Source organism: Penicillium expansum, assembly GCF_000769745.1.
Source record: "Penicillium expansum strain MD-8 chromosome Unknown contig198, whole genome shotgun sequence".
In the NCBI taxonomy this organism is placed as follows: domain Eukaryota; kingdom Fungi; phylum Ascomycota; class Eurotiomycetes; order Eurotiales; family Aspergillaceae; genus Penicillium; species Penicillium expansum.
The window spans coordinates 22,468-43,124 of record NW_015971402.1 but is presented as its reverse complement, the minus strand read 5'-3'; the positions used below and the strand labels follow the sequence as shown (position 1 = coordinate 43,124).

The 20,657-nt window shown below is 48.6% G+C and overlaps 9 protein-coding genes across 9 annotated transcripts; 6 read left to right on the top strand and 3 right to left on the bottom strand.

Annotated features, from left to right (window-relative positions):
* Positions 1-165: 165 nt before the first annotated feature.
* Positions 166-1,214, top strand: PEX2_062620 (YeeE/YedE family protein; the record flags this gene model as incomplete). Its single annotated transcript, XM_016743533.1, has 2 exons — positions 166-453; positions 510-1,214. The coding sequence occupies 2 exons, from the start codon at positions 166-168 to the stop codon at positions 1,212-1,214; spliced, it is 993 nt and encodes a 330-aa protein (XP_016596240.1).
* A 306-nt stretch (positions 1,215-1,520) lies between these two features.
* Positions 1,521-2,717, bottom strand: PEX2_062610 (glutaminyl-peptide cyclotransferase family protein; the record flags this gene model as incomplete). The annotated part of the gene is made up of 1 exon (XM_016743532.1): positions 1,521-2,717. The coding sequence occupies one exon, from the start codon at positions 2,715-2,717 to the stop codon at positions 1,521-1,523; it is 1,197 nt and encodes a 398-aa protein (XP_016596239.1).
* A 279-nt stretch (positions 2,718-2,996) lies between these two features.
* Positions 2,997-3,905, top strand: PEX2_062600 (uncharacterized protein; the record flags this gene model as incomplete). The annotated part of the gene is made up of 3 exons (XM_016743531.1): positions 2,997-3,216; positions 3,272-3,433; positions 3,490-3,905. 3 exons carry the CDS (start codon positions 2,997-2,999, stop codon positions 3,903-3,905), a joined length of 798 nt encoding a protein of 265 aa, XP_016596238.1.
* A 659-nt stretch (positions 3,906-4,564) lies between these two features.
* PEX2_062590 (putative histone h1.3.) lies at positions 4,565-5,323 on the top strand (the record flags this gene model as incomplete). Its single annotated transcript, XM_016743530.1, has 2 exons — positions 4,565-4,666; positions 4,730-5,323. The coding sequence occupies 2 exons, from the start codon at positions 4,565-4,567 to the stop codon at positions 5,321-5,323; spliced, it is 696 nt and encodes a 231-aa protein (XP_016596237.1).
* A 2,037-nt stretch (positions 5,324-7,360) lies between these two features.
* On the top strand, positions 7,361-7,740 carry PEX2_062580 (uncharacterized protein; the record flags this gene model as incomplete). Its single annotated transcript, XM_016743529.1, has 2 exons — positions 7,361-7,471; positions 7,531-7,740. The coding sequence occupies 2 exons, from the start codon at positions 7,361-7,363 to the stop codon at positions 7,738-7,740; spliced, it is 321 nt and encodes a 106-aa protein (XP_016596236.1).
* A 428-nt stretch (positions 7,741-8,168) lies between these two features.
* Positions 8,169-8,711, top strand: PEX2_062570 (uncharacterized protein; the record flags this gene model as incomplete). The annotated part of the gene is made up of 2 exons (XM_016743528.1): positions 8,169-8,291; positions 8,352-8,711. 2 exons carry the CDS (start codon positions 8,169-8,171, stop codon positions 8,709-8,711), a joined length of 483 nt encoding a protein of 160 aa, XP_016596235.1.
* Positions 8,712-9,146: 435 nt separating this feature from the next.
* PEX2_062560 (uncharacterized protein) lies at positions 9,147-10,345 on the top strand (the record flags this gene model as incomplete). Its single annotated transcript, XM_016743527.1, has 2 exons — positions 9,147-9,245; positions 9,299-10,345. The coding sequence occupies 2 exons, from the start codon at positions 9,147-9,149 to the stop codon at positions 10,343-10,345; spliced, it is 1,146 nt and encodes a 381-aa protein (XP_016596234.1).
* A 484-nt stretch (positions 10,346-10,829) lies between these two features.
* PEX2_062550 (mismatch repair ATPase MSH6) lies at positions 10,830-14,724 on the bottom strand (the record flags this gene model as incomplete). The annotated part of the gene is made up of 5 exons (XM_016743526.1): positions 10,830-11,528; positions 11,583-13,990; positions 14,046-14,223; positions 14,279-14,326; positions 14,392-14,724. 5 exons carry the CDS (start codon positions 14,722-14,724, stop codon positions 10,830-10,832), a joined length of 3,666 nt encoding a protein of 1,221 aa, XP_016596233.1.
* Positions 14,725-15,032: 308 nt separating this feature from the next.
* On the bottom strand, positions 15,033-20,314 carry PEX2_062540 (putative raffinose synthase protein Sip1; the record flags this gene model as incomplete). Its single annotated transcript, XM_016743525.1, has 6 exons — positions 15,033-16,119; positions 16,180-16,466; positions 16,521-16,674; positions 16,764-17,068; positions 17,407-20,031; positions 20,123-20,314. The coding sequence occupies 6 exons, from the start codon at positions 20,312-20,314 to the stop codon at positions 15,033-15,035; spliced, it is 4,650 nt and encodes a 1,549-aa protein (XP_016596232.1).
* Positions 20,315-20,657: the final 343 nt, after the last annotated feature.

Genomic DNA, 20,657 nt, shown 5'->3' with positions numbered 1-20,657 from the left:
CATTGAATTGAGAAAATTCCCGGCTATAGATTCATTTTTTCCTTTCTTCCTTGGGTGTTCTATACCCCAGCCGTCATCTACCATCAAACCTCAGACTACCTTTCCCGCAATGACATCAGGAATAAAACTTTATTAACAAAGACGATCCGACAGAACATCAAAGTCATGTTCACCCCAATTCATACCACGCTGGGCGCGCTATTATTATTCCACGGCTCATCCGGCCTGCTCGTACACAATGGCGCAGTCTTCGGCATATCCTCTCTCCTATCCGGGTGTGCCTTCAACCCGAGTCGTGACAACGTGCCCATCATCGCGGGTTTGGTGTCCAGCATTGTACCGGTGTACTTGTTGGCACCATCACTGATCCCGGAGTATCCCACACCGCCACATTCCTGGGCTTCTGCTGTAACAACTCTGGGAGTTGGCTTCTTATTGGGATGGGGAACAAAGGTGAGGAGTACCGGATATAATTGGAGACCAAAGAACAAGTTGACTAAGTGAAACAGAACGGTCGAGGCTGTACCTCCGGACACATGCTGTGTGGCCTTTCGCGTCTCTCGCCCCGCTCGTTGATTGCAACCGCTATCTTCTTCACAACTGCATTGCTCACAGCGAACTTTGTTGAGGGCGGATCAAACATCCCATCTTGTGGTACAACCCCATGCTATACACCAGTGTATCCATCTGGGTCGGAGTTGGGCTTCATGGCTGGTGCAGCGCTGCTAGCGGCAATCACGAACTTCATCACTGTTCCGCGGAAGGTCCGTCGGTCGGAGGAATCTAGAGTCGTCTATTCCTATGTGGCTGGGTTGGAGTTTGGTCTAGGTCTTTTGATATCTGGAATGGCGGACCCAGCCAAGGTGCTCAGGTTCTTTGCCTTCGTAACTGACCCATCCCGATTTGATCCGTCGCTGGCGCTGGTCATTCTGTTTGGGATTGGACCTTCGCTGTTTACTTTCCTGGCTAAGAAACCAGGCCAAGCGGCTGAGAAGGGAAAGCCCGTTTCGAAGCCTACCCTTGCTGAGAAATGGCGACTCCCAACAGCCACAGTGAGTGACATCGATTGGCGGTTTGTTGCAGGTGCAGCGACGTTTGGACTAGCCTGGGGACTGAGAGGGGTCTGCCCAGGCCCTGCAATTTTGCGAACAGTCCTACAACCAACTTGGGGGCTGATCACGATGGGTGGATACATGCTGGGCAACCTCATCTAAGATGAAAGAAATATAGAAATTATAGAAATTTATTTATTCGTTAGCTTTATCGAACTTTGGCGTCTTCTCGGGGGAATAGAGTCGAGATCGGTGCATGATGCTGTGAGGATAGAAAATATGGAAGTCCGAATATATCAGGAGCTGCGTCCGAGGCTTGATTAGCAAAGAAAATAATGCCATAGAATATGTACATAGTCGGTTCAACTGAGAATAGATGCCATTGGTCCGTGAATAAATGCATTGGGTATATAACAAAGGCTAGACGGGGGCCAAAAACATAGAGAGGTGAGTAAACGGAAGAATGGCTTACAAGTCAGTCTTCCTGTCCATGCCAAGTGCTTCCCACTCGGCAGATTCGTCGTCACTGCGTGTACTGGGGGCAGATGGGTGGTCAAAGTATCCTTCCAACTCCATCCACTCAGAAACGAAGGCGGTAACTAGCATGCTCCAGTCCTCGACGGTATCCAAATCTAAATGCTCACCGTCATCGTCGATTGTGTGCCAAACAGGAGGGAATCCCTTGAAAGTGGCGAAGTCAATGAGGTGGAGGATTTCTACCCCCTTTGCGAGGAAAGGAAGGTGGTCATCCTGGATGCCGCCCATTGGTGTGAGCTTGTGTCCATCCTTCTCTGTATCGACGAACCATGGATCAGCCGAGGTAGACTTGAACTGTTTCAATGTCTTGAACCGTTTTTCAAGGGTCCCCAAGCTTTGATAAGCCCAGTGGGTTGTCTCATAGTAAGATTGAATTGTCGGGGATTTCGAGCCCAGCAGATCCAAAAGGACAAAAAGAGATATTGACGACAAGGGACCCTTGAATTCCGACATTGCGGGATAGACTTGGTCATCCCAATGTGTAGCCAGGGCACGAGCCCCATAGAGAGAATCAGTGGCAGTCCAGTCTTGGAAGGCTTCTTCACCATCTAAAAATATAACCTGAAGACCCCGCTCCTCTTCAAGATAGGTGTGTAGTCCCTGTTCCTGCAGTGCGGACCATTTCTTCTCGAGCGCGGCATCAATGCTGCGCATGGCATGCAGAATCATCGCACATGGCGCAGCACTGTCGATACCCCCGATGAAGCCTTCCGGCTCTATCTTGCTGTCATAATGGGCGACAAGAGTGAGCCGGCCGACGTCACCAACCGAGGCCCAAGGAGGATCGCGAGTAGCAATGAAGTTTCGGAAAGGTACCTCCTTCCCTTTTGATAGTGGTGTTTTGGCTGTAGAGTTCTGGATCTCAATAGTCCATTTGGGTAATGTGGTTCGAAAAAAGTCGGCGAAGTGATTGAGCACTGCGGTGGAGCCGGGGGTGCCAGGGACGCGGGTCCTTAGTATAGGGGACAACAAAGCGCCATTGTGAATATCGAAGTCGTTATTGGGCCGTAGAAGTTCGGTCAACGTTTTATCTGATATTTCTTCGTATGCTTGTACAGATGCTAGAAGCATTACGAGCCCTACCCAAAGTAACACAATGCCAGGTGGCATGCGATAAGCCGGAGACATGGCGTGGAAGGAAAGCTCGCGCTAGCTGCTCATGACCTGCATCAAAGAAATATTCGGATAGACTTCAAAGCCTAGTCCAGCTAGGCAATCAACGGTGTATGAAGGAATGAGATCAAAGGAGAGTGTGCCAAAGACTGGCAGGGGTCAGCTCATCCAGCAATCTAAACAGAGCGGAAGCTAAGGCGGTCACCTTTTTGCCGAGTGATCGGCGTCGCAACGCCGATTTATTGGGGATTGATCAACATCCGAATTCCAAGCCAACCACATTACACAGGCACAATGCGACTACAGATCCTACTTCACCCTCAATTGCGCACAACTCTACCAGAGTGCGCCCAGCGCAATCTTCGGAGGAGCGTTTGGGTCCGGTTCAAGTCGCAAATCCCTCGGCCGTCGCAGAAGCATCTTTCACCATTACCCAAATCGAAAGAAACCATCCCAGCTACGCGTTCACCAGTCACAAGAACGCTCACACCACCAAAGACAACCACTAGGACAGGTAGTTTCAACCCTCCCGTCAGTCATTACGGGCGTGTACTGAGCTAGACTTGCAGGGCCACCTGAGCGAATCTTGGTCTATTATGGAGGGACGGGTAGAGCTATCTTTCTAGGGACGCTGCGAATCACTACAGTGCTTTTGTTCGGTGCAGCGTGTCTTATCGTTGCACCGGCATGCTCCGTGGCTGATGATTACCCCTGGTACAGCACACCTGCGGGTAAGCTAATTTGGACATCATACCACCTGAGGGTCTATGCTGATTTTGTACTATAGTGATTGCTGCTGGCGCTCTGCCGATGCTATTTGTCTCCTACACGGCCGCACCGTATGTGAACTTTATCCATCTGGCGCTGCCCGCCTTTGCGAGGAAGTCGCGGGAAGCCGCCGTCCAGTACGCAAAAGATCTGCCTCCAACAGCGGTGCTGTATCTCACCAGCATGCGATTCAACACCATTCCCCGGCAAACGACTGTTCGTATAGGAGATCTTGTTCCGTTCAAGGACGCGTTGCGGCCAGTCACATTCCAAAATCTGAATCCGTCACCACAACGATGGTGGCAAGGCAGAGCCCCAACCCAGTTCTATACTGGGACCCACAGCAAGCCGGGGAGACAGACATCGGCTTTCTACCCAGAATTGTGGAATGGAATTTACCAGCAAATCCAAAAGGCCAAGTCGCAGCCTCGTTGATAAAATATATATCCGTGACTTGATGGCTCTTGGATCTTTGTTACTATATAGTAACTATGTGAAGTCCTAGTCAGAATTAACTTCCATGAAGCGTGTTAATGCAACAAAGTCATCTCATAGCAAGCCATTTCCCATTCTTTGGAAGAATATCAAAACTGTTTATATGGCCTCAATTCGTTTGAAATCTTACCTAGCTCATATCAAGCAGGTCCGAACTAGAGTCCATTCAAGAAACCATATTTTCCCTTGTAATTCCTCGTGATTAAATCTTCGAACACAGTTAAATACCCGTCACTTGCAGCTTGGTTGAAGTTCCCTTCTTCGTCTACCCTCAATCTGATACTCCTGCATTAATAGCCTTGTTCTATGCGAGTTTTCAACCCTGGTTCACATCAACCTTCACTTCCACAACCCTGCGTTGACATCCTCATGCTCTACGCGCGTTTCTAAGCCCGGTTTGCACGCGCATTCTCAAGCCCGGATCACGTCAATACAGTCTTAGTTCCCCGTCATATCACCGCGGTTTGCCCTTTTCTTTCACCTTGACCTGTCGTACAACTTCCTTCTTTCATCATACACTCGTGACTTCAACTTCAATCCACTTTGATACTCAAGCTCGACTACCGAATCTTCATACAATCTCACCAAACTGATCCAAAATGTCTTCTCCAGCTGCTCCGAAGACAAGCCTCATCACTGGCATGTCCGCCACTGAAACCAAGCTCCTGGCGCTGGCCCATGTCTGCTTGAAGAATGACAAGGTATGCCATTTGGTCCTAAGTTCCCTCATTCCAATTTGACTGCTAACAGAATCAACCACGAAGATCGACTACGACAAACTTGCTTTGAACGCTGGCATCAAGTCATCCTCTGCCCAGACGCTCTTCCGCAATGCCAAGCGAAAGCTAGACAAACTGTACGGCGATGACAATGCTGATGGCAGTGGTAACGGTGGCCAGTCTGACATGTCCCCCGAGGACACTCCCTCCAAGCGAGGAAAGTCCAACGCCAAGGCCCCTCGCACTCCCAAGACTCCAAAGACCCCCAAGGCGACCAAGACCCCGAAGACCCCCAAGGGGGGCAAGGCCGCTATCAAGTCTGAGGAAAATGAAGACCAGGTCTCCATCAAGCTTGAGTTTGATCCTACCGCTACCGAGTCCGCTACCAACCTCGCCGAAGGTGTTAGCCGTGAGACCGCTGTCGCTGAGCCTATCCGTGAACTCACCGCTGAACCCGTCATTGAATCCCTCGCCGAAAGTTTTGCTGGACCCACCGCTACCGCTGAGGACATCAAGGTCAAGACTGAGAAGGCTGATGAGAACGACGAGGCTGCGCTTGACATGGCTGTGAAACAGCACCTCCCTGAGTCCCCCTTGCCCGATGAAGAGGATGACGCCTACGAGCAGGATGAGGAGTAGGAGGACAACCAGCACGAGAACTAAGTTCCCTGTTCAGAAACTCCTAGAGCACAACGTGGAACGGATTTGAGAGTGGTGCTTTTTACCAGATGGCTAGGATGTTTTGCAGGAGAATGCGAGGAGGTTACCAAGGAGAATCGTGAATGCTTTTAAGCGAAAAAAAAGGAAAGAGAAAAGGAAACAGAAAAGGGAAAAAAAAAGGAAAAAGAAAACCACAGTGTATCTACTAGGTTGTGTCTCAAACTAGTGATCAAGCACTCAAATGAAACACTGAGGATATTCCATTTGTTGCTCCAGCTATATACCTATGTATCCAAATTCACGTACATGTTGACAATCGGAGATTATATAGGCATCCGGGATAATACTCATATGCAGTCAACCGTCGACCTACAAAAGACCCCTGAATGTCGTGGCACTTTCCCATCACTTGGAGATTATTTGGACGTGACTTGGACGCTCGGCTATTTACACATTGGTTGGGCTAGACGTTACTCAAAGTTAGTTAGACGTTACTTAACTTGGATGTTCATAATGGTCATAGTTAAGGATCATCACACATCTGGAGTCAAACAAGCTATAATACAGGTCTCGCGTGATTAGAGAGCGATAGTGGCTGTCGTGTACCCTTGGACACAACTTGCATGTCTGGACATGGAGTGACTTAGACATTACTTGGACATAGTAGCGGGTTAAGTATGTCGCAGGGGACTATGTATGATGCTACAAACGGACGACTGCAAAGCGACCCAGGGTGGCGACTTCATACATGATCTCAGTATCTAACCCTGTTTACCCAAAGTAGCCAACTATAGGTCGCCCTTAACCTACGATATGGATTAAATTAAGACCATGTTTTGCATATAAAGAGTAATACTCAAATGCTTTGTGAAGGCAAAAGGTAATCTAGTATCGGGGATATATTTGTTAAGAATCCCAGTCAATTTTCTACAAGAGTAGTCGGCCGGTTATACGGTCTTATGAAGTATTTTTAGCTAGTCTTTTTAGAAAATCTTTTCAGATGTTTTTCTAGATATATGTGAAGGTAACACAAAATGCTTACTTTATGTAAGAGAATTTTTTCTACGTATAACCTTTAATAATTGTGCTTCGTAATTAACATGGCATTGCGGTGCTTTCAACACTAACCCTAACATGGCGTTCTATATACACCATACTCTCTGCATAACTACCAAGAATCCTGAACTCCTATGGAATCAAGATTGGACCCGCCGGTACAGTTTGATATCTTTATTACCAGTTTCTGCATAGAAACTGCATCTTCCCGAATTACAGCTTGACATTCCAATTCGGCCTGCTTTCAGTCAAATGGAAAGTGGTCAATAGATACCACTTTTTTATGTTTCTCTTACAAATAAAATGTGGGATTCAATGGGCTTGCAGGGGTGGGAGGAAGGTATAAAAATGCCTTCAATTGTACATACAAAGAGATTGGACAGTTTTACAATTTCATTTTGGCACTATTCGTATAGTTCCACTCGATTCGTGAAAGATATCCCAAGCTTTTACACTGATCAAAACTGATGTTTATGGGGGACTGAAAAACGGGCTAAAGTGCATTTACTAGATATTGACTCTAGGTTTAATGGAAAGTAGTTGTTCAAGCGCTGCAAATTAACTACGGAAAGGTCAATACAGACTCACCCAGGGGGATTGGAACCCATTGGGAAATCACTGGGTATACGTAGGAGAGTCGGTTGGGCATAGTACGCTTTTTTTACTACCTTCACATATTCAAATATATCTAAAAGACCAGCTCAAGGCATATACTTTACAATTTATATTTATACATTCAAGCACTGTTAGTCGAAAGTCGATATCAGTTTGGATGTCAAGGCATTCTCAGACGCTCTTTCCTTCAATGAACCTCAAAGCATCACTTCATTAATGGGGCTCATCGAGCTTGGGACGCGAATTGCCTACGAGACTCCCTTCTGGCGTATGTAGTATAACCACACGCGTCTTGGTTGTATTCCTCTATCAAACTTCCGTTGCAACAGCATCACCGCAACAAGCATGTCCTCGCAGAAGCAAGAGAAGACCTTTGACCTGGTAAAGGTATCGGGACTCACCCCAACCCAGGTGGAGCACCTCCTACTGGCATTGCTATGTATGGAAAAGCGCAAGGTACGTGAGATGGTGTGTTATAATCTCATAGTATTTGAGTCTAAGACGAAGATTCTCAGTCGGTCGATTGGAACAAGCTCGGCGAGCTTTGCAACGTTACACCCACTTCGGCTAGAACTGTCTTCGGCAAGGGCCGACGCAAGCTTGAGGAATGGAAGGAGAAGAGAACCGCTGCGAAGGAGGCCAAGCAAGCTGAAGAGGTCGAGGACGATACCGAGGATGCTAATGAGGCTGATGAAGATGGATACGCCGAGAATGCTGAGAATTAGGATGGAACGAGATCCACGCGTGGTCAGACCAAAGATTGTGGTCAATTTTATGGACTATCGCCTACATTGAAGGTTCTGGGGAGCTTACATGTTTTGTTTAAGGTCCATCCTAGGGTCAAATTTCATTCACCTTCACCATGAATCATACAGAATTTGAATCTCCATATTTGAAAGGTCATGGAATTTCGATCGTAGGCTAGCTCAGAGCATATCACGTAGAGTGTAGGTAGAGTGTAGTACTCGATTCCAATGAATATCTCTTGTTTCCACAAATAAATTGCACGTAAGGTTGCTTCCCTTTACCACACAACAGATCGTACATTTCACTTCACCACAACCACCCATCTTCCGTGAACTTACACAGTAACCGAAACTCATATTTCATCAAACAGTCAAAGACCCCATTCATTAACAGACGCATCGTCACAATGCTACCAACTGACGCGATGTCGACCACCCCGCCCCCCAAGAAGAAGTCTGGGAACTTGGGTGATTTCACAGTCGGTGAAATGAAGCTGATTATGGCTAGTGTTTTGTGCATCTCTGGAAGGGTATGCATACTCTCTGAATATTTCAAACCGTGACTCAAGCTAACCACACCTATAATTTAGCTTGACACCGATAAGCTTGGAAAGCTGAGCAACATGAAAAAAAAATCCGCGGCCAGCCGGTTTCCAGCCATCAAGCGCAAGCTCGAGAAGATGTTCGAGGATCAGCTGGATGCCCTAGATGACGACCAGGATGCATCCACTGCCAAGGAAAAGTCCCCAGCTAAGAGCCGAGCGAAGAAGAGTGCTGGCAAATTTGTTGAAGAACAGCTCGAGGCAAAACCTGAGATCAAGACTGAGGCTAAATCTGAGAGTACTGAGGATGCTATGAAGGTTGAGATTCAATCCGGAGACAACAACAACAGTCCGGTGAAGGTCGAGAGCGATAGCGATGTCGAAATCAAGCCCGAACCTACCTACTAAGTGGTCATATCTTCCATTCAGTCTCTCCCAAGGTTCTTGACTGTCAACCTTTCACGGAAATTTTCACGGATCCTTTCACGGATCCTTTCACGGATCCTTTCACGGATCCTTTCATGAGATTCGAGATATCTGAGAACTTGATTTGACTGGAGGTACATAACGGAAGGGGTGTTTATCAAGTGTATCTAGTTCGCCTTCTCGTATGAGAATGACTGCAGCACATGTTTGCCCAACAATGAAAATCCATTGCACAACAACACGATGTAGTCGCCCACAAATGCACGCAGACTTTGTCTGTGTGCGATCTTCTGGTATAAATTACCCTTGCTTTTCCTTTATTCTTCATGTTCCTTCAACACACTCCCTTATTCTGTGATTCCAGGTTTCATCATCTTCATTCAGTCATCGAGAGCTAAGGCTATCTACGAACACATTATGTTCTACTACCCTGGAGTCAGGAGTCCTGCATGGATGGGTCTTCCCGGGGCTGACGTCAAGTACCTACTTCTGGGAAACTTTTGTTATCCTATACAGGTTGTTACCTACATACTCTGAATGTTCATCTGTATCTGCTAAACATCCTTCAGGAAATTGACTGCGATAAACTGGCACGTCTTACAGGTGTAACCCCCAAACGTGCTCAGCATGCATTCAGAATTGCCAGGGAAAACTTACTCAAGTTATGTGCTATTGATCCGCAGTTTATGTCGATTGCGTCGCAACATAAATATCGGAGTGATTTAGAAGAGATATCTGCCGAGCAAGCAGAAAAGCATTCAAAGCACAAGAAATCAAAGCTTTTGCTCAACGAGTCTGATGAAGAAAGTATTGAAGGGTATTCCGAATCAGAGATCGACGACTCTCGATCAAATGGCCATTATCAGAAGGCTAAGCGCAAAGAATATACTAAACGCAAGGGAAAGGGCAAGATCACGACTCTGCGCAACGAAAGCGAGAACAGCGAGGTCGAATACGACGAGCTTTCTCAAGCGAGCTTCAAACCCGCAAGCAAGTCCCAACGCCGGAGCACCAAACAAAAGCCTGCGAAGCAGAAGAGACACACCAGGTACTCTACAAGCCATGGGGTGAGAAAAGAAAGAGACAGTCTTTTCCACACAGACATCAAGTCCTCATCCACCCGCGCGGGCCGCCATAACATCCAGCACAACAGGGGTCTGAAGCGTGACAGAAACCCATACAAGTACCAGGATGGTTCCACAGAAAGAAGTAGCGAGGAGTCATCCAGTGCCGAGATGAACGCTTCTTCTTCCCGCCCAAGTCATGGCAGAGCCAAGGGCAAGCGACTCGCAGAGCCCAGTGGCCTAGCCGATACTTTGGATAACGGTAGTGACATGGAGAAAGAAGTCGAACGCCGACCCGCTCGGACGTACGCCAAGTCCACTGTAGCCAAGACTACATCACAGACTGGGAATCGAAAGAAGCTTCATAAACCCAACGGACTAGCTGAGTCTCTGGATAAAGATCTTGTTCGGGGAGCGATGGATGGTCTTACATTGGATGGGGATGCGCCGAAGACAAATGGCCATGCTGCGAGGACAACAAAAGAAAATTTTGATGAAGGGGACGACTCTATCTCTGAGAAGAACGAGGAAGCTCATTCGGATCATGACTGATGATGATTAGTTAGTGTGATGATGTCTGCTAGAAGGGAAGGTGGGAATCTACATGGACTATGACAAACTGATGAATGGTTCAACTGCGAATTTGTGGCGATTTTTCTGTTGTGTTGTGCGTTTTGTTCGACTGGCATGTCCGAAGGATCAGAAAGAAAAGAAAATAAAGGGAGAGAAAAAAGAAAAGCCCCCGGAGCAGCAAGGATATTATGACTACTTGGATGGGTTTGATGATGGATTTAAGTCTGATTAGGAAATGAAAAACATGCTTTGCTATGGAGATACATACATATTCTCAGGAATAGGGGACTAGATAACCGAACAGATCCTGAGACGCCTTTTGAACCAACATGTAAAAAAACAAAATGAAATCTGACACGAACGGCCAGTTGAAATGAAAGATAGGTAGAGACAAATATCATAGACTCACATTATGAGGATAGACGGAAGAAAGAACGAAGCACCATCGAACAAGTATCTCACACTAGAGCGCCTCGATTGCCTTCATCAAGACATCCAAGCCGCGATCAGAGACATCGCCAGCATTGGAGTCTTCCTCTGTGACAGACTCACGCAGGGCCCAGGCCACATCGCTCCACCAGCCCAGACCGACGTAGCCACCGCCCTTACGGCGCTCCAGACTCTCCTTGAGCCGGCTAGTGTGCTCCCACTGTTTGGCAGCATTCTCCGCACATTCAATGACCTTGCTTGGAATCCCACACATGGATGCGCAGTGCATACCGAAACTACCTTCTGCAACACCCTTCTCAAGCTTGTACAGGAACGCTACACGGCGCTCGACATCGTCGACATGGATGGCCATACGCTTGGGCGCGATCTCAGGATGGTTTTCGAACTCGGCGGCAAGCGAGTGGTAGTGGGTGGCAAAGAAGCCCAGGGCTCCGATATGGGTAGCGATGTGATGAAGCACGGCTTGAGCCACGGCGACACCATCGTAAGAGCTAGTTCCGCGACCGAGTTCGTCAAGGATGACGAGTGAGCGTGGAGTAGCCTCAGAAAGAATCTTCTTTGTTTCGGACAGCTCGACGAAGAATGTTGACTGAGCAGCGAAGATGTTGTCGTTTGCGCCGAGACGAGACATGATCCGGTCGACCGGGGTCAGTCGAGCTGACTGGCAGGGAACGTAGCAACCAATTTGGGCCATAATAACAGCGACACAGGTCTACACTTGTTAGCAAAATTATTAAAATAAAGGGGAGAGACTGGGTGGACACACCATTCGGAGAACAGTAGACTTTCCGGCAGCATTAGCACCGGTCAGCAAGTCAATGCTAGCATGATTGCCACCAAGCTGGATGTCGTTGGGGATGAAGTCCTCAACAGAGGAAAGAAGACATGGGTGACGGAGCTCTTCAAACTCGAGCACACTTCGTTCGTCCTCTACAAACACTGGTCGGCAACTAGGGTGGCCGATGGCCACGGAAGCTTTGGCCAAACTGATCAGGCAGTCGAGCTGCGATACAATTTTAACAGCAGCCAGCCATGTATTGTAATGCTCATCAAACCTGGCATGGAACCGTCCAGCCACCTCCTTGACGATTTGACTGTGGGTTTCTTGAGCTTCTTGCAACTTGCGAATGAGGCTTCGTAGCTCGGGGAAGTAGTATCGCTTGACCTGCTTGGTAGCAGACATCTGGTTCCAATCCTTGGGGATGTTCTTCACCTTGATGGGAACTTCGAGTTGGTAGATTTCCTTGCCGTTGTCCCGGTAGCAGATGGCAGACGACCCCAAATCCCGGCGAGCTTTCTTCAACACGGTATCAAGATCCCGGTGGAGTTGTTCAATGATCTCCTGGGAGTTATCGAAGTCTTCTTCGACACCGGACTCCGGAACAAGGATCCCATTCTCCTTTGCCTTCGGGCGATCGAATGCGGTCTTCCAGTATCCCAGTAGAGAGGCAAGATCAGGCATCGCGGCTGTCAATTGACCAATAATGCTTTCACCTGAGCCTGTGTCACTTTCCTTGAGCAGACCCATGATGTAATCGATCTGTTCAAATCCTTCCAGAACACGTACAAAGTCTTGAGCCTTGCAGATACCAGCGTGGATACGAGAGATCAGTCGTTCGAGATCCGGCATCTTTGTCAACTGGGAAGAAAACTGGTCCCGAGCACTGGGATCGGCATTGAGTGAATCAACTGCATCCAATCTTGCGTTGATTTTCTTCGAATCAATTAATGGGTGGCATACCCACTGCTTGAACATGCGCTTGCCGAAGGGGGTGATGCATCGGTTGAGCAACTGGAAGAGAGTGCCCTCAGACCCTCCATCGAAGGAATTGGCGAAGATCTCCATGTTGATCAGGGTCTGGCCATCTAGTACAAGACTCGTAGCCTTCTTGATAGGATCGTACCACGTGAAGTTGCCGATGGTGATCAAGTCCCGCTCAATCTTCAGCATTCGCAGGTATTGAACCAGAGCACCGAATGCACACATCAGTAGCTCCTTCTCGCGGGCTTGACGCAGGGTCTCAGGCCAGGCTGTGAGATTATCATCGTCCACGGAGACGAAATACTCGCTTGCCTCCAGCTCCCGAATTGTGATATCAGATTCCCAGAACTCCTTACCAGGCTTCATGAGATTCCAAATAGTGGTGGGCCCAGTGTTATTTTTGAGAATGCGCATGGCTTTCTGCGAAACACAAGATTTCTCTAGCAGCAATTCGCGAGGACGGGTCTGCGCGACAAAAGTCTCGAATTTGGTCATGTCAACGTCGTCCACGAACTCAGACAAGAAGAATTGACCAGTAGCAGTATCGACAAATGCGATACCGAACGCGGGATGATCGTCCACGATCGCTTCCTTGATTGCAACACAGTATGTGGACATATCATCTTGGAGCATGGAACCCTCAACCAGTGTACCCGCAGTAAGAACACATGCGAGCTCTCGCTTGATGATCTTGTCTTCTTTTGTGGGCTTCTTTCCCTCTCTCTCACGCATCTCTTTACCCAGCGCGGATTCGGACTGGTCCACACGGGCAATCTTGAAGCCCTTGGCCACGAATTGGTTTGCCCAGTGATCCAAACTCATCTCGGGAACACCGACCATGCGCATATTCACCCTGTCCGTGAGCTTGAGATCAAAAAGTTGGTGACCAATAGTGGCATCGTTCTCGTAGAGCTCATAGAACTTGCCCTTCTTGAAGAAAACGACTGTATCCCAGAATTTCTGCTTGATCTCCCAGTATTGTTTCTCGAAAGGCGAGAATTTGGACCACGCGAGCGGAGGGATGTAGACAGTTCGGGGATCATAGTCAGGATGGCCCTTAGGGTTGCCGTCGATGTCCTTGAGATTAGCCAGCCATGGGTAGCGCTGCTCAGGCTCCTTGGTGTAGGCCTTTTCTTTTCTCGCGCTGGATGCTGTCTTGCTAGACGCCACAGCAGCTCTTTCTTTCCGAGGTTCTGTATTCTCCGGATCAAACGCCCATTTCTTCGCGGTTCCAGCTGAGCCTTCTCCCTCTGGGAGATCAAGGTCGATGTCATCGACGGGTGGGGGAGGGGCAGGAACGGAGGAAGATTTAGTGGGCTTGCGTGCCGATTGTGTGGAGGGTCGTTTCCGCTTGTTGGAAGATGCGGCTATCTCTTCATCCGAGTCATCTGCGACGACGAAATCATCCATTTCTATATTCGGGTTAGTCGTGCGCCCGCAAAACCAACCAGCAACAGAACACCATACCATCGTCCGAGTATCCTCCATCTCCTGCCTCATTGAATTCATCTTCGCTTTCGGGCTCAGTTCGTCTTCTCTTGGTCGCACGACCGGAGACACGGTCCTTGCGGTTAGGACGGAAGATAACCTCGTCGTCGTCCTCGCCCTCGGAGTCAGACTCCTTGTAGCTGACCTTATTTTTTCCCTAGTCAAATAAGTCAGCAGGATAGACCAATTAAGTAATAATATAGGACACGTACCCGACGCGAAGGCGACATGGTGGAGTCCTGTTGTGCCTCTTTGGTGGTCTAAGGAGAGAAGGATTCAGTCAGAGTGAAGAAGCAAACAAACAGTAGACTCCAGATCAAAATACCTTTAAAGCACTACCATTTTCCTGTTCCTCCTCCGGTACGGGGAGATCGCTGCTTGGTACAGGACTCAAATCCTGCGCAAAGCTTGAGAAGCTTCGCTTTTGTTCCTTGGGTGTGGGCTTGACAGCACTCTCACTACGCTTCTCGGATGCTCTCTGCGCGGGGGACGATGCCGGTTCTCGCGTTCGATTATTCGAGGGAGTCGCTGGTGAGGACTTTTGGAAGAAACCAAGAATCGACTTCTGGTTTCGCATATTCTGGGTGTTGGGAGTTGCGCGCTTGAGCGCAGGGGATGGCGACGCGGCGGACGGAGATGAGGCCGATGGTTTGGCCATATTTTTTTATAGAATATAAGCAATTGAGACTAAATGGCAATACACTCTCAACTCGACATCAACATGGTAATTAGGGGGAGTTGTGAGGGAACTGGAGACGGGGAGGAGATAAGGCGCGGATCGCGTCGACGCGTAAAGCACTTTCTCCGAGACTCGATCTGTCCATTTGATCGACACCCGCGACATTGTCTTTCATCACTATTATTACTCTGTACTTTATTTTATTTGTTTTGAAGGGCGAGGATATAATATTTATACTATTGTACAGATTGGATATTGTAGAATTACAGATCTAGTTGAGATTCGCCTTAATCCGACTTGGTCGGCTCTGTCGGCTCAGTGGGTTCAATCTCCTCGGTCTCCCATCCAGGAGCTGTGAGCCCTTGCGCGCGGTATTCTTCGTCGGTCACAATGTGAACAGCCTTGAGCTTCCACTTGCCCAGCTTGAGCATGAGGAGATTGCCATTTAAGACAAATTCCTTTGTTTTCTCTGCGTCCCACGGCCGGATGGGGGTGAAAGACAATTGGTCCGACATGGGCCCACTGTCACCAGGACGGCTTCCAACTTTGGCACCGTTGTTAACGATGACTCGGTGGCCCTCGCTCTTGGATGAAACAAGGCCGGCTGACCACAGAATCTTGTTGAATGGCTGGTTGAAAACCAGAGATTCGGGCAGGGTGACCTTGATATCGCCCATGTTGGCCCAGTTTGTTTGAGGAGCATACGGATTCCCAGATTGAGGAGTCTGGAAGCCAGCAGTGGGAGATTGTGGGTGACCAGCTTGAGGAGGGGATGACTTGAGAAGAGGAGTGGGCTCTGCAGTTGAGGATCGGGGACGGAAAAGCTGGCGGTGTTGGAGAGCCACGGCATCAGCTTCGGCCTTGCCATGGACAAGCTCGACAAACTCAAGGGCGAGCTTGTGCTGCGCAACGCGCTTAGATGGATCCTTGTTCTGCTCTTTCATGATGGTGGCGATTTCAGGCAAGGGGATGAAAGTGAACAGCTTGAGGTACTGCTCGACAACATCGTCAGGCGTGCGCACGAAGTACTGGTAAAGCTCGAATGTAGAAGTCAGGTCCTTGTCAAGCCAAACAGCGTTTCCGGCAGACTTTCCAAGCTTCTCCCCGGACGCGGTTGTCAGTAGCGGCGTGGTGAAACCGATCGGCCGATCGAGTTCTGATTCTAATGGGTTGCGGATTTGTTCGTCGGCAGTGTTTCGGCTGATAGACTTGACAGCCTCCATGCCGAACAAGATATTTCCGTATTGGTCGGCACCTCCGACTTGGATTTGAGTGCCCTTTTGGAACAGTGTCCACCAATCCCAGGCCTGGAGGATAGGGTAGGAAAACTCAGCAAATGACATGCCATCTCCTTGGTTCAATCGTGTCTTGACACTAGTAGAAAAATGTCAGTAAACCCGTGACAACAGCGCCGTCGGAAATACCAAAACTCACGTGTCTCTACCGAGCATGGGGCCAAGTCGCATGAAAGCGCCAAGGTCTCGCAAGACTTCAAGGAAAGGCATCGAGTTCCACCAAGTGTTGTTGTTTGTCAACGCCCGCTTCCACATCGGGTTTTTCTCGTGTCCGTGTCTCCTGCCGTACTGCTCAATGCTGGAGCCCAACTTCTTCAACTGCATATGCATGCTAGCCATATTTGCTTTTCGGATTGAGGAATGAACAGCGTCTCGGCCCTTGAGGCGCCCGCTGGGATCGCCGACTCTAGAAGTAGCACCGCCGAGCTATACAGTGTTAGCTGAGGCATTCAATGGGGTGTGAAGTTGCAGGCAACTTACTAGGAATGTGACAGGTAAGCCCCAGACGTATCCCCAGGCCAGAACCATGAAAGGAAGCATGTGTCCAACGTGCATTGAGGGGGCAGTCGGGTCGATTCCGACATATATTCCAGCCCGCTTCTCCGTTAAGACCTTATGCAACAAGTCTCGTTCACTGTTATCCAAAGGAAACAATCAGCGAGCCATTCGAACCCTTCCCCACAGCCAATGCCATCAAATTCAGTATATCTCGGTGTAACATACCCAACAACATCATGAATCAACCCTCGCTCCTCCAAGTGTTGCGCGAAGTTCTTCCTGTTCCCGGCCTTGATTTCTTTCGCGAACCCAGCCCACTCCTTCTCCCCATCTTTCATGCGCTGAATGTACTTTTGTGTAATCCATCTCTGCTGTTGGAAGCATGTGCCAGACTGCGAGGCGGACAATACTGGCCGATTGCTGTCACCGCGCAGCGGAATTGCTGTTGTTGCGGCAAAGCTGCGCGCTCCACACGGGATCCGACGGGGGGCGAGAAGGCTGCGGTATGGCGCTTGGCCGAGCGATGCCGACTGTGGCCGCATTGGACCGGTTTAAGAATGTGAATATTAAGGAAATGGGTCGCAATGGGCTCAAGTCCGGACACAGTCAATACCTCCAGGGCTAGCTCCAGATGTCCGAGATTCTTTCGATAAGTCCGGAACATTAATGATGCGGTCCTTATCTCTGACATGTCAATCGATTTCCCAAGCAGGATTATATTAAGGGCTTAGGGCCAGAGAAGTATAAAGCTATCGACTTGGGGTCAATTGTAAAGAAAAGATGCTGTTTTGGATTGATACTATCTCTGTGAATAAAACATGATGATAAAGTCCAAACGAGACTGGCTTGATGTGTCGCCTTAACTCACAAAAACCTGCACAAAAGCCTCGTTACTCCATCCACTGTCCAACTTCATGGATTTCCATGCCGCCAATACATCAATTGCCAGCACATGGGCATTCTCCCCACCCTGCTTCCACACTGTATTCTGCGGAATTGGCAACCCCAGAATAGTTACCATGAAATTCTTCGCAATGGTCTTGTTTTGAAGATCTGAGAAATAGATCCCTAGAGTGCCCAGCGCTTTTAAGCTGATATCGACTCGTAAACGGCCATTCTCAACAACAGATATATCCGAAGTCACTACAGCCGCTGCCCCAGTCATCTTTCCCAAAAGGCCCAGCACAGCCACATGTGTCCGGCTAACATTATCACCATGGCTCCCCTTCAGCGTAAACGACCGAGTCGGGTACGCAGTGAGAATCTCCCAACCCTTTGGCTCCAGAACAACTGATACCAAAGAGTCCCGAGTTGGAGACATGCGATGCGAGATCTTACCGCTGCTGTGTGCGCGCACGATATACTGGCCTTCGGAATCCTCGTGGATTCCTGAGAAATCCATCAATGAGACTATGCTAGAGGCCTCGGCAGATTGAATATTGAAAAGACCCAAGATTCCACTTCCGGTCTTGGCCCAGCCGGTGTAACTTCCAACGCGCAGAACATGTCCTTCGCTGTAGTCGTGGTACATGTCTATCGTGCGTCCGATGACACTGGGACGCAAGATTACCGTGGTTCCTTTGACGGTAGGTGCAGTCATCTGATCGAGCAGGGTCAAGTCATGTTTGCCCGGCTCATCGGTGATATAGATTGGTCCTCCAGATACACAGCGTGCTGCGGCGTGGAATGAGGCGTATGGATGACTTGTCTGGAACATATCCCAGTCTGGCAATACGTTCAAATAGCGGGTGAGTAGTGCATTATGCGCATTGCAAAACACATGCCACGGATGAGAGGCAACAACATTCGGGAAGAAGTCGTCGGAGTTTCGCAATGGAAGTGTCGGTTTGTTGGTGGGAATTTGTGAATGGAAGATTATTTGAGGGATCATTGACCCGCATGAGATTGACCGAGTGCTGAAGTGCTGAAGTGATGCGATAGACCATGCATCTTGATAAGAAGTCATGAATTTCCGGCGGTCTGCTGGGTCCTCAAGCAGATCGAGGAAGAATTGTGCATCCGTCTTGACCGAGTCTATGCCAACAGATGTAAGGTAGCTATAGAACTCGTCGTAGAATCGCTTAATATCATCGGGATCAATAGCGAGGATTGTTCCGTCTGGAAGGTTCTCCACAATAGGACCATTGGCGGCGGGATCTTTGATCCTCACTTGCTTTGTTTTGAACCTTTGGGCCAGATCCCCATCTGGTGAAATGCCTCCCCAGTAACCAAGTAAGGCATGCCAGACCGCAATATGTTCAATATTGGGATGTGCTCGATGAATGGCTCCCACGGTATGCTTTAAACCTTTGGGAAATCCTTTCGAATGTGCCTCAAAATGCTTCCAGCCTTGCTTGAATTGAGATTCCCCTTCGTTGTCGTTTGCCTGCCAGCCATCATCGATAATAAGATTGACGATGTTGATTCCATTGGCCTTCAATGAGTCCAAGGCATGCAAGATCTTCTCTTCGGTGAGGTCCTGTCCCAGTCCATTCCAAGTGCAATATGCGAGGCCGTCAAACCACTCGGAAAGCCACTGTGCGCTTGGGTCTTTCTCGACAAGAACCATATCATCACCGGGGGGAGATAACGGGACTGAGTCTTCCAAATCAAGATGACTTCCATCAGCAAATGGCCTGACCACTTTCCGTGCCTCATAAATCAATGCAGACATAGCAACTTCAAAATTCTCTGCAGCGCTGACAAGCACATGGAACTTCGATGCTTCTGAATCGTCACTCTTTGCGGAGATCACAACTTCACCCTTCGCACCTGATTGGAACATAGTCAAAACATCGTTGACTCCCGAAACAGCTAATAGAACAAGATTCACGCCATCTTCGCGCAGAAAAGAGCACAACATTGCATCTTCGGTGATCCGGAAGTTATTTTTGCCATGTCTAGGACCTAACCATGCACTTGAAACACGTACTAGTGAGAAATACCTCACCACTGACGAAGGGGTGCCAAGTGCAAGTCGTTTGATAGTTGAAGATCCATTCCGAGCACCATCTATATCACCAGAAAGAGCCCAGAGGACTGATCCAGGAGCTTCACTAAGCCGTGACTCAATCTGCAAGTCATCTTGAAGGTTATCGATATACTTCTCCAGTTGTTTTTTGGGAGCTCTTCCAGCGACATCCGTGGACACAGCCTTTTCAAAATCAGAGTGGCGTGCGCTATATATAATCTCACCATCGCTCACGGGGTGTGTTTGATTAGCCCACTGCCATTCTGTGTCTGGGCCAGTTCGAAACCGGACAGTGAACTGTGCATGACCTCCTGCGGCTGGCAGGGATATCTCTTCTGAGAATACATAGCGATGGTAGTGGTAGTCGCTATCATTTCCCGTCATCAGGGCTGCAAAACCCATGTCGCATCTCTTCAATGGCAGGGATCCCCATTCCGGGCTAGTGATGTTATGCCAGATCTGCGCTTCCCATGATTGTGCGGGGAATGAGCTGCTGGACTCGATCGTGACCGTAAAACGCAGCTGTTAATGACGTCAGTATGTCTTTGCATCATAGCCTCAATAATTGTATAAAACTGGCGATATTAGATATCATCATATTTGGGAGACTCACCGCATCTTCTTCAGACCGTAATATCTCCAGCGCTGGTTGGAGACAAGTGAGTTGTCCCAGTGGGGGATAGGATGTTACCCGTGCAAACATGGCCATTTGAGCTGGTTGAACAAACGGTGCCTGTGGTTGTCGAGCACTTTGGCCGGGGCCCTGGATTGGGAGGGTTGAGATATCTCTATTGTTAACCTGCATTGAAGAAAGGTAGGGTGTTGGATCAGGTGCCCGGCCCAGCAATGGAAATTTAAAAAATGTAACAAAAAAATGTTTATTTATGAGATATCTCGAAGGAGACTATAGAAAACGTGTATACTCAGGTGTAACAGAAAGAAGGAAGCTTGCAGGTGGTTGGTTTTAACTCCTGCAGGAGAGGTGGCGGGGAAGCTACCACCTGGGCTGTTGCCCTGTCTACCAACCAGAATGAGCCTCACCCCAACACAAATATCAACACACTATTTTTTGAATGACCAGTTCTAATATATGAAATTTGACAAGGTACTTCAGAAAGATGCTCACATATGTAGAATCGGGGACAGTT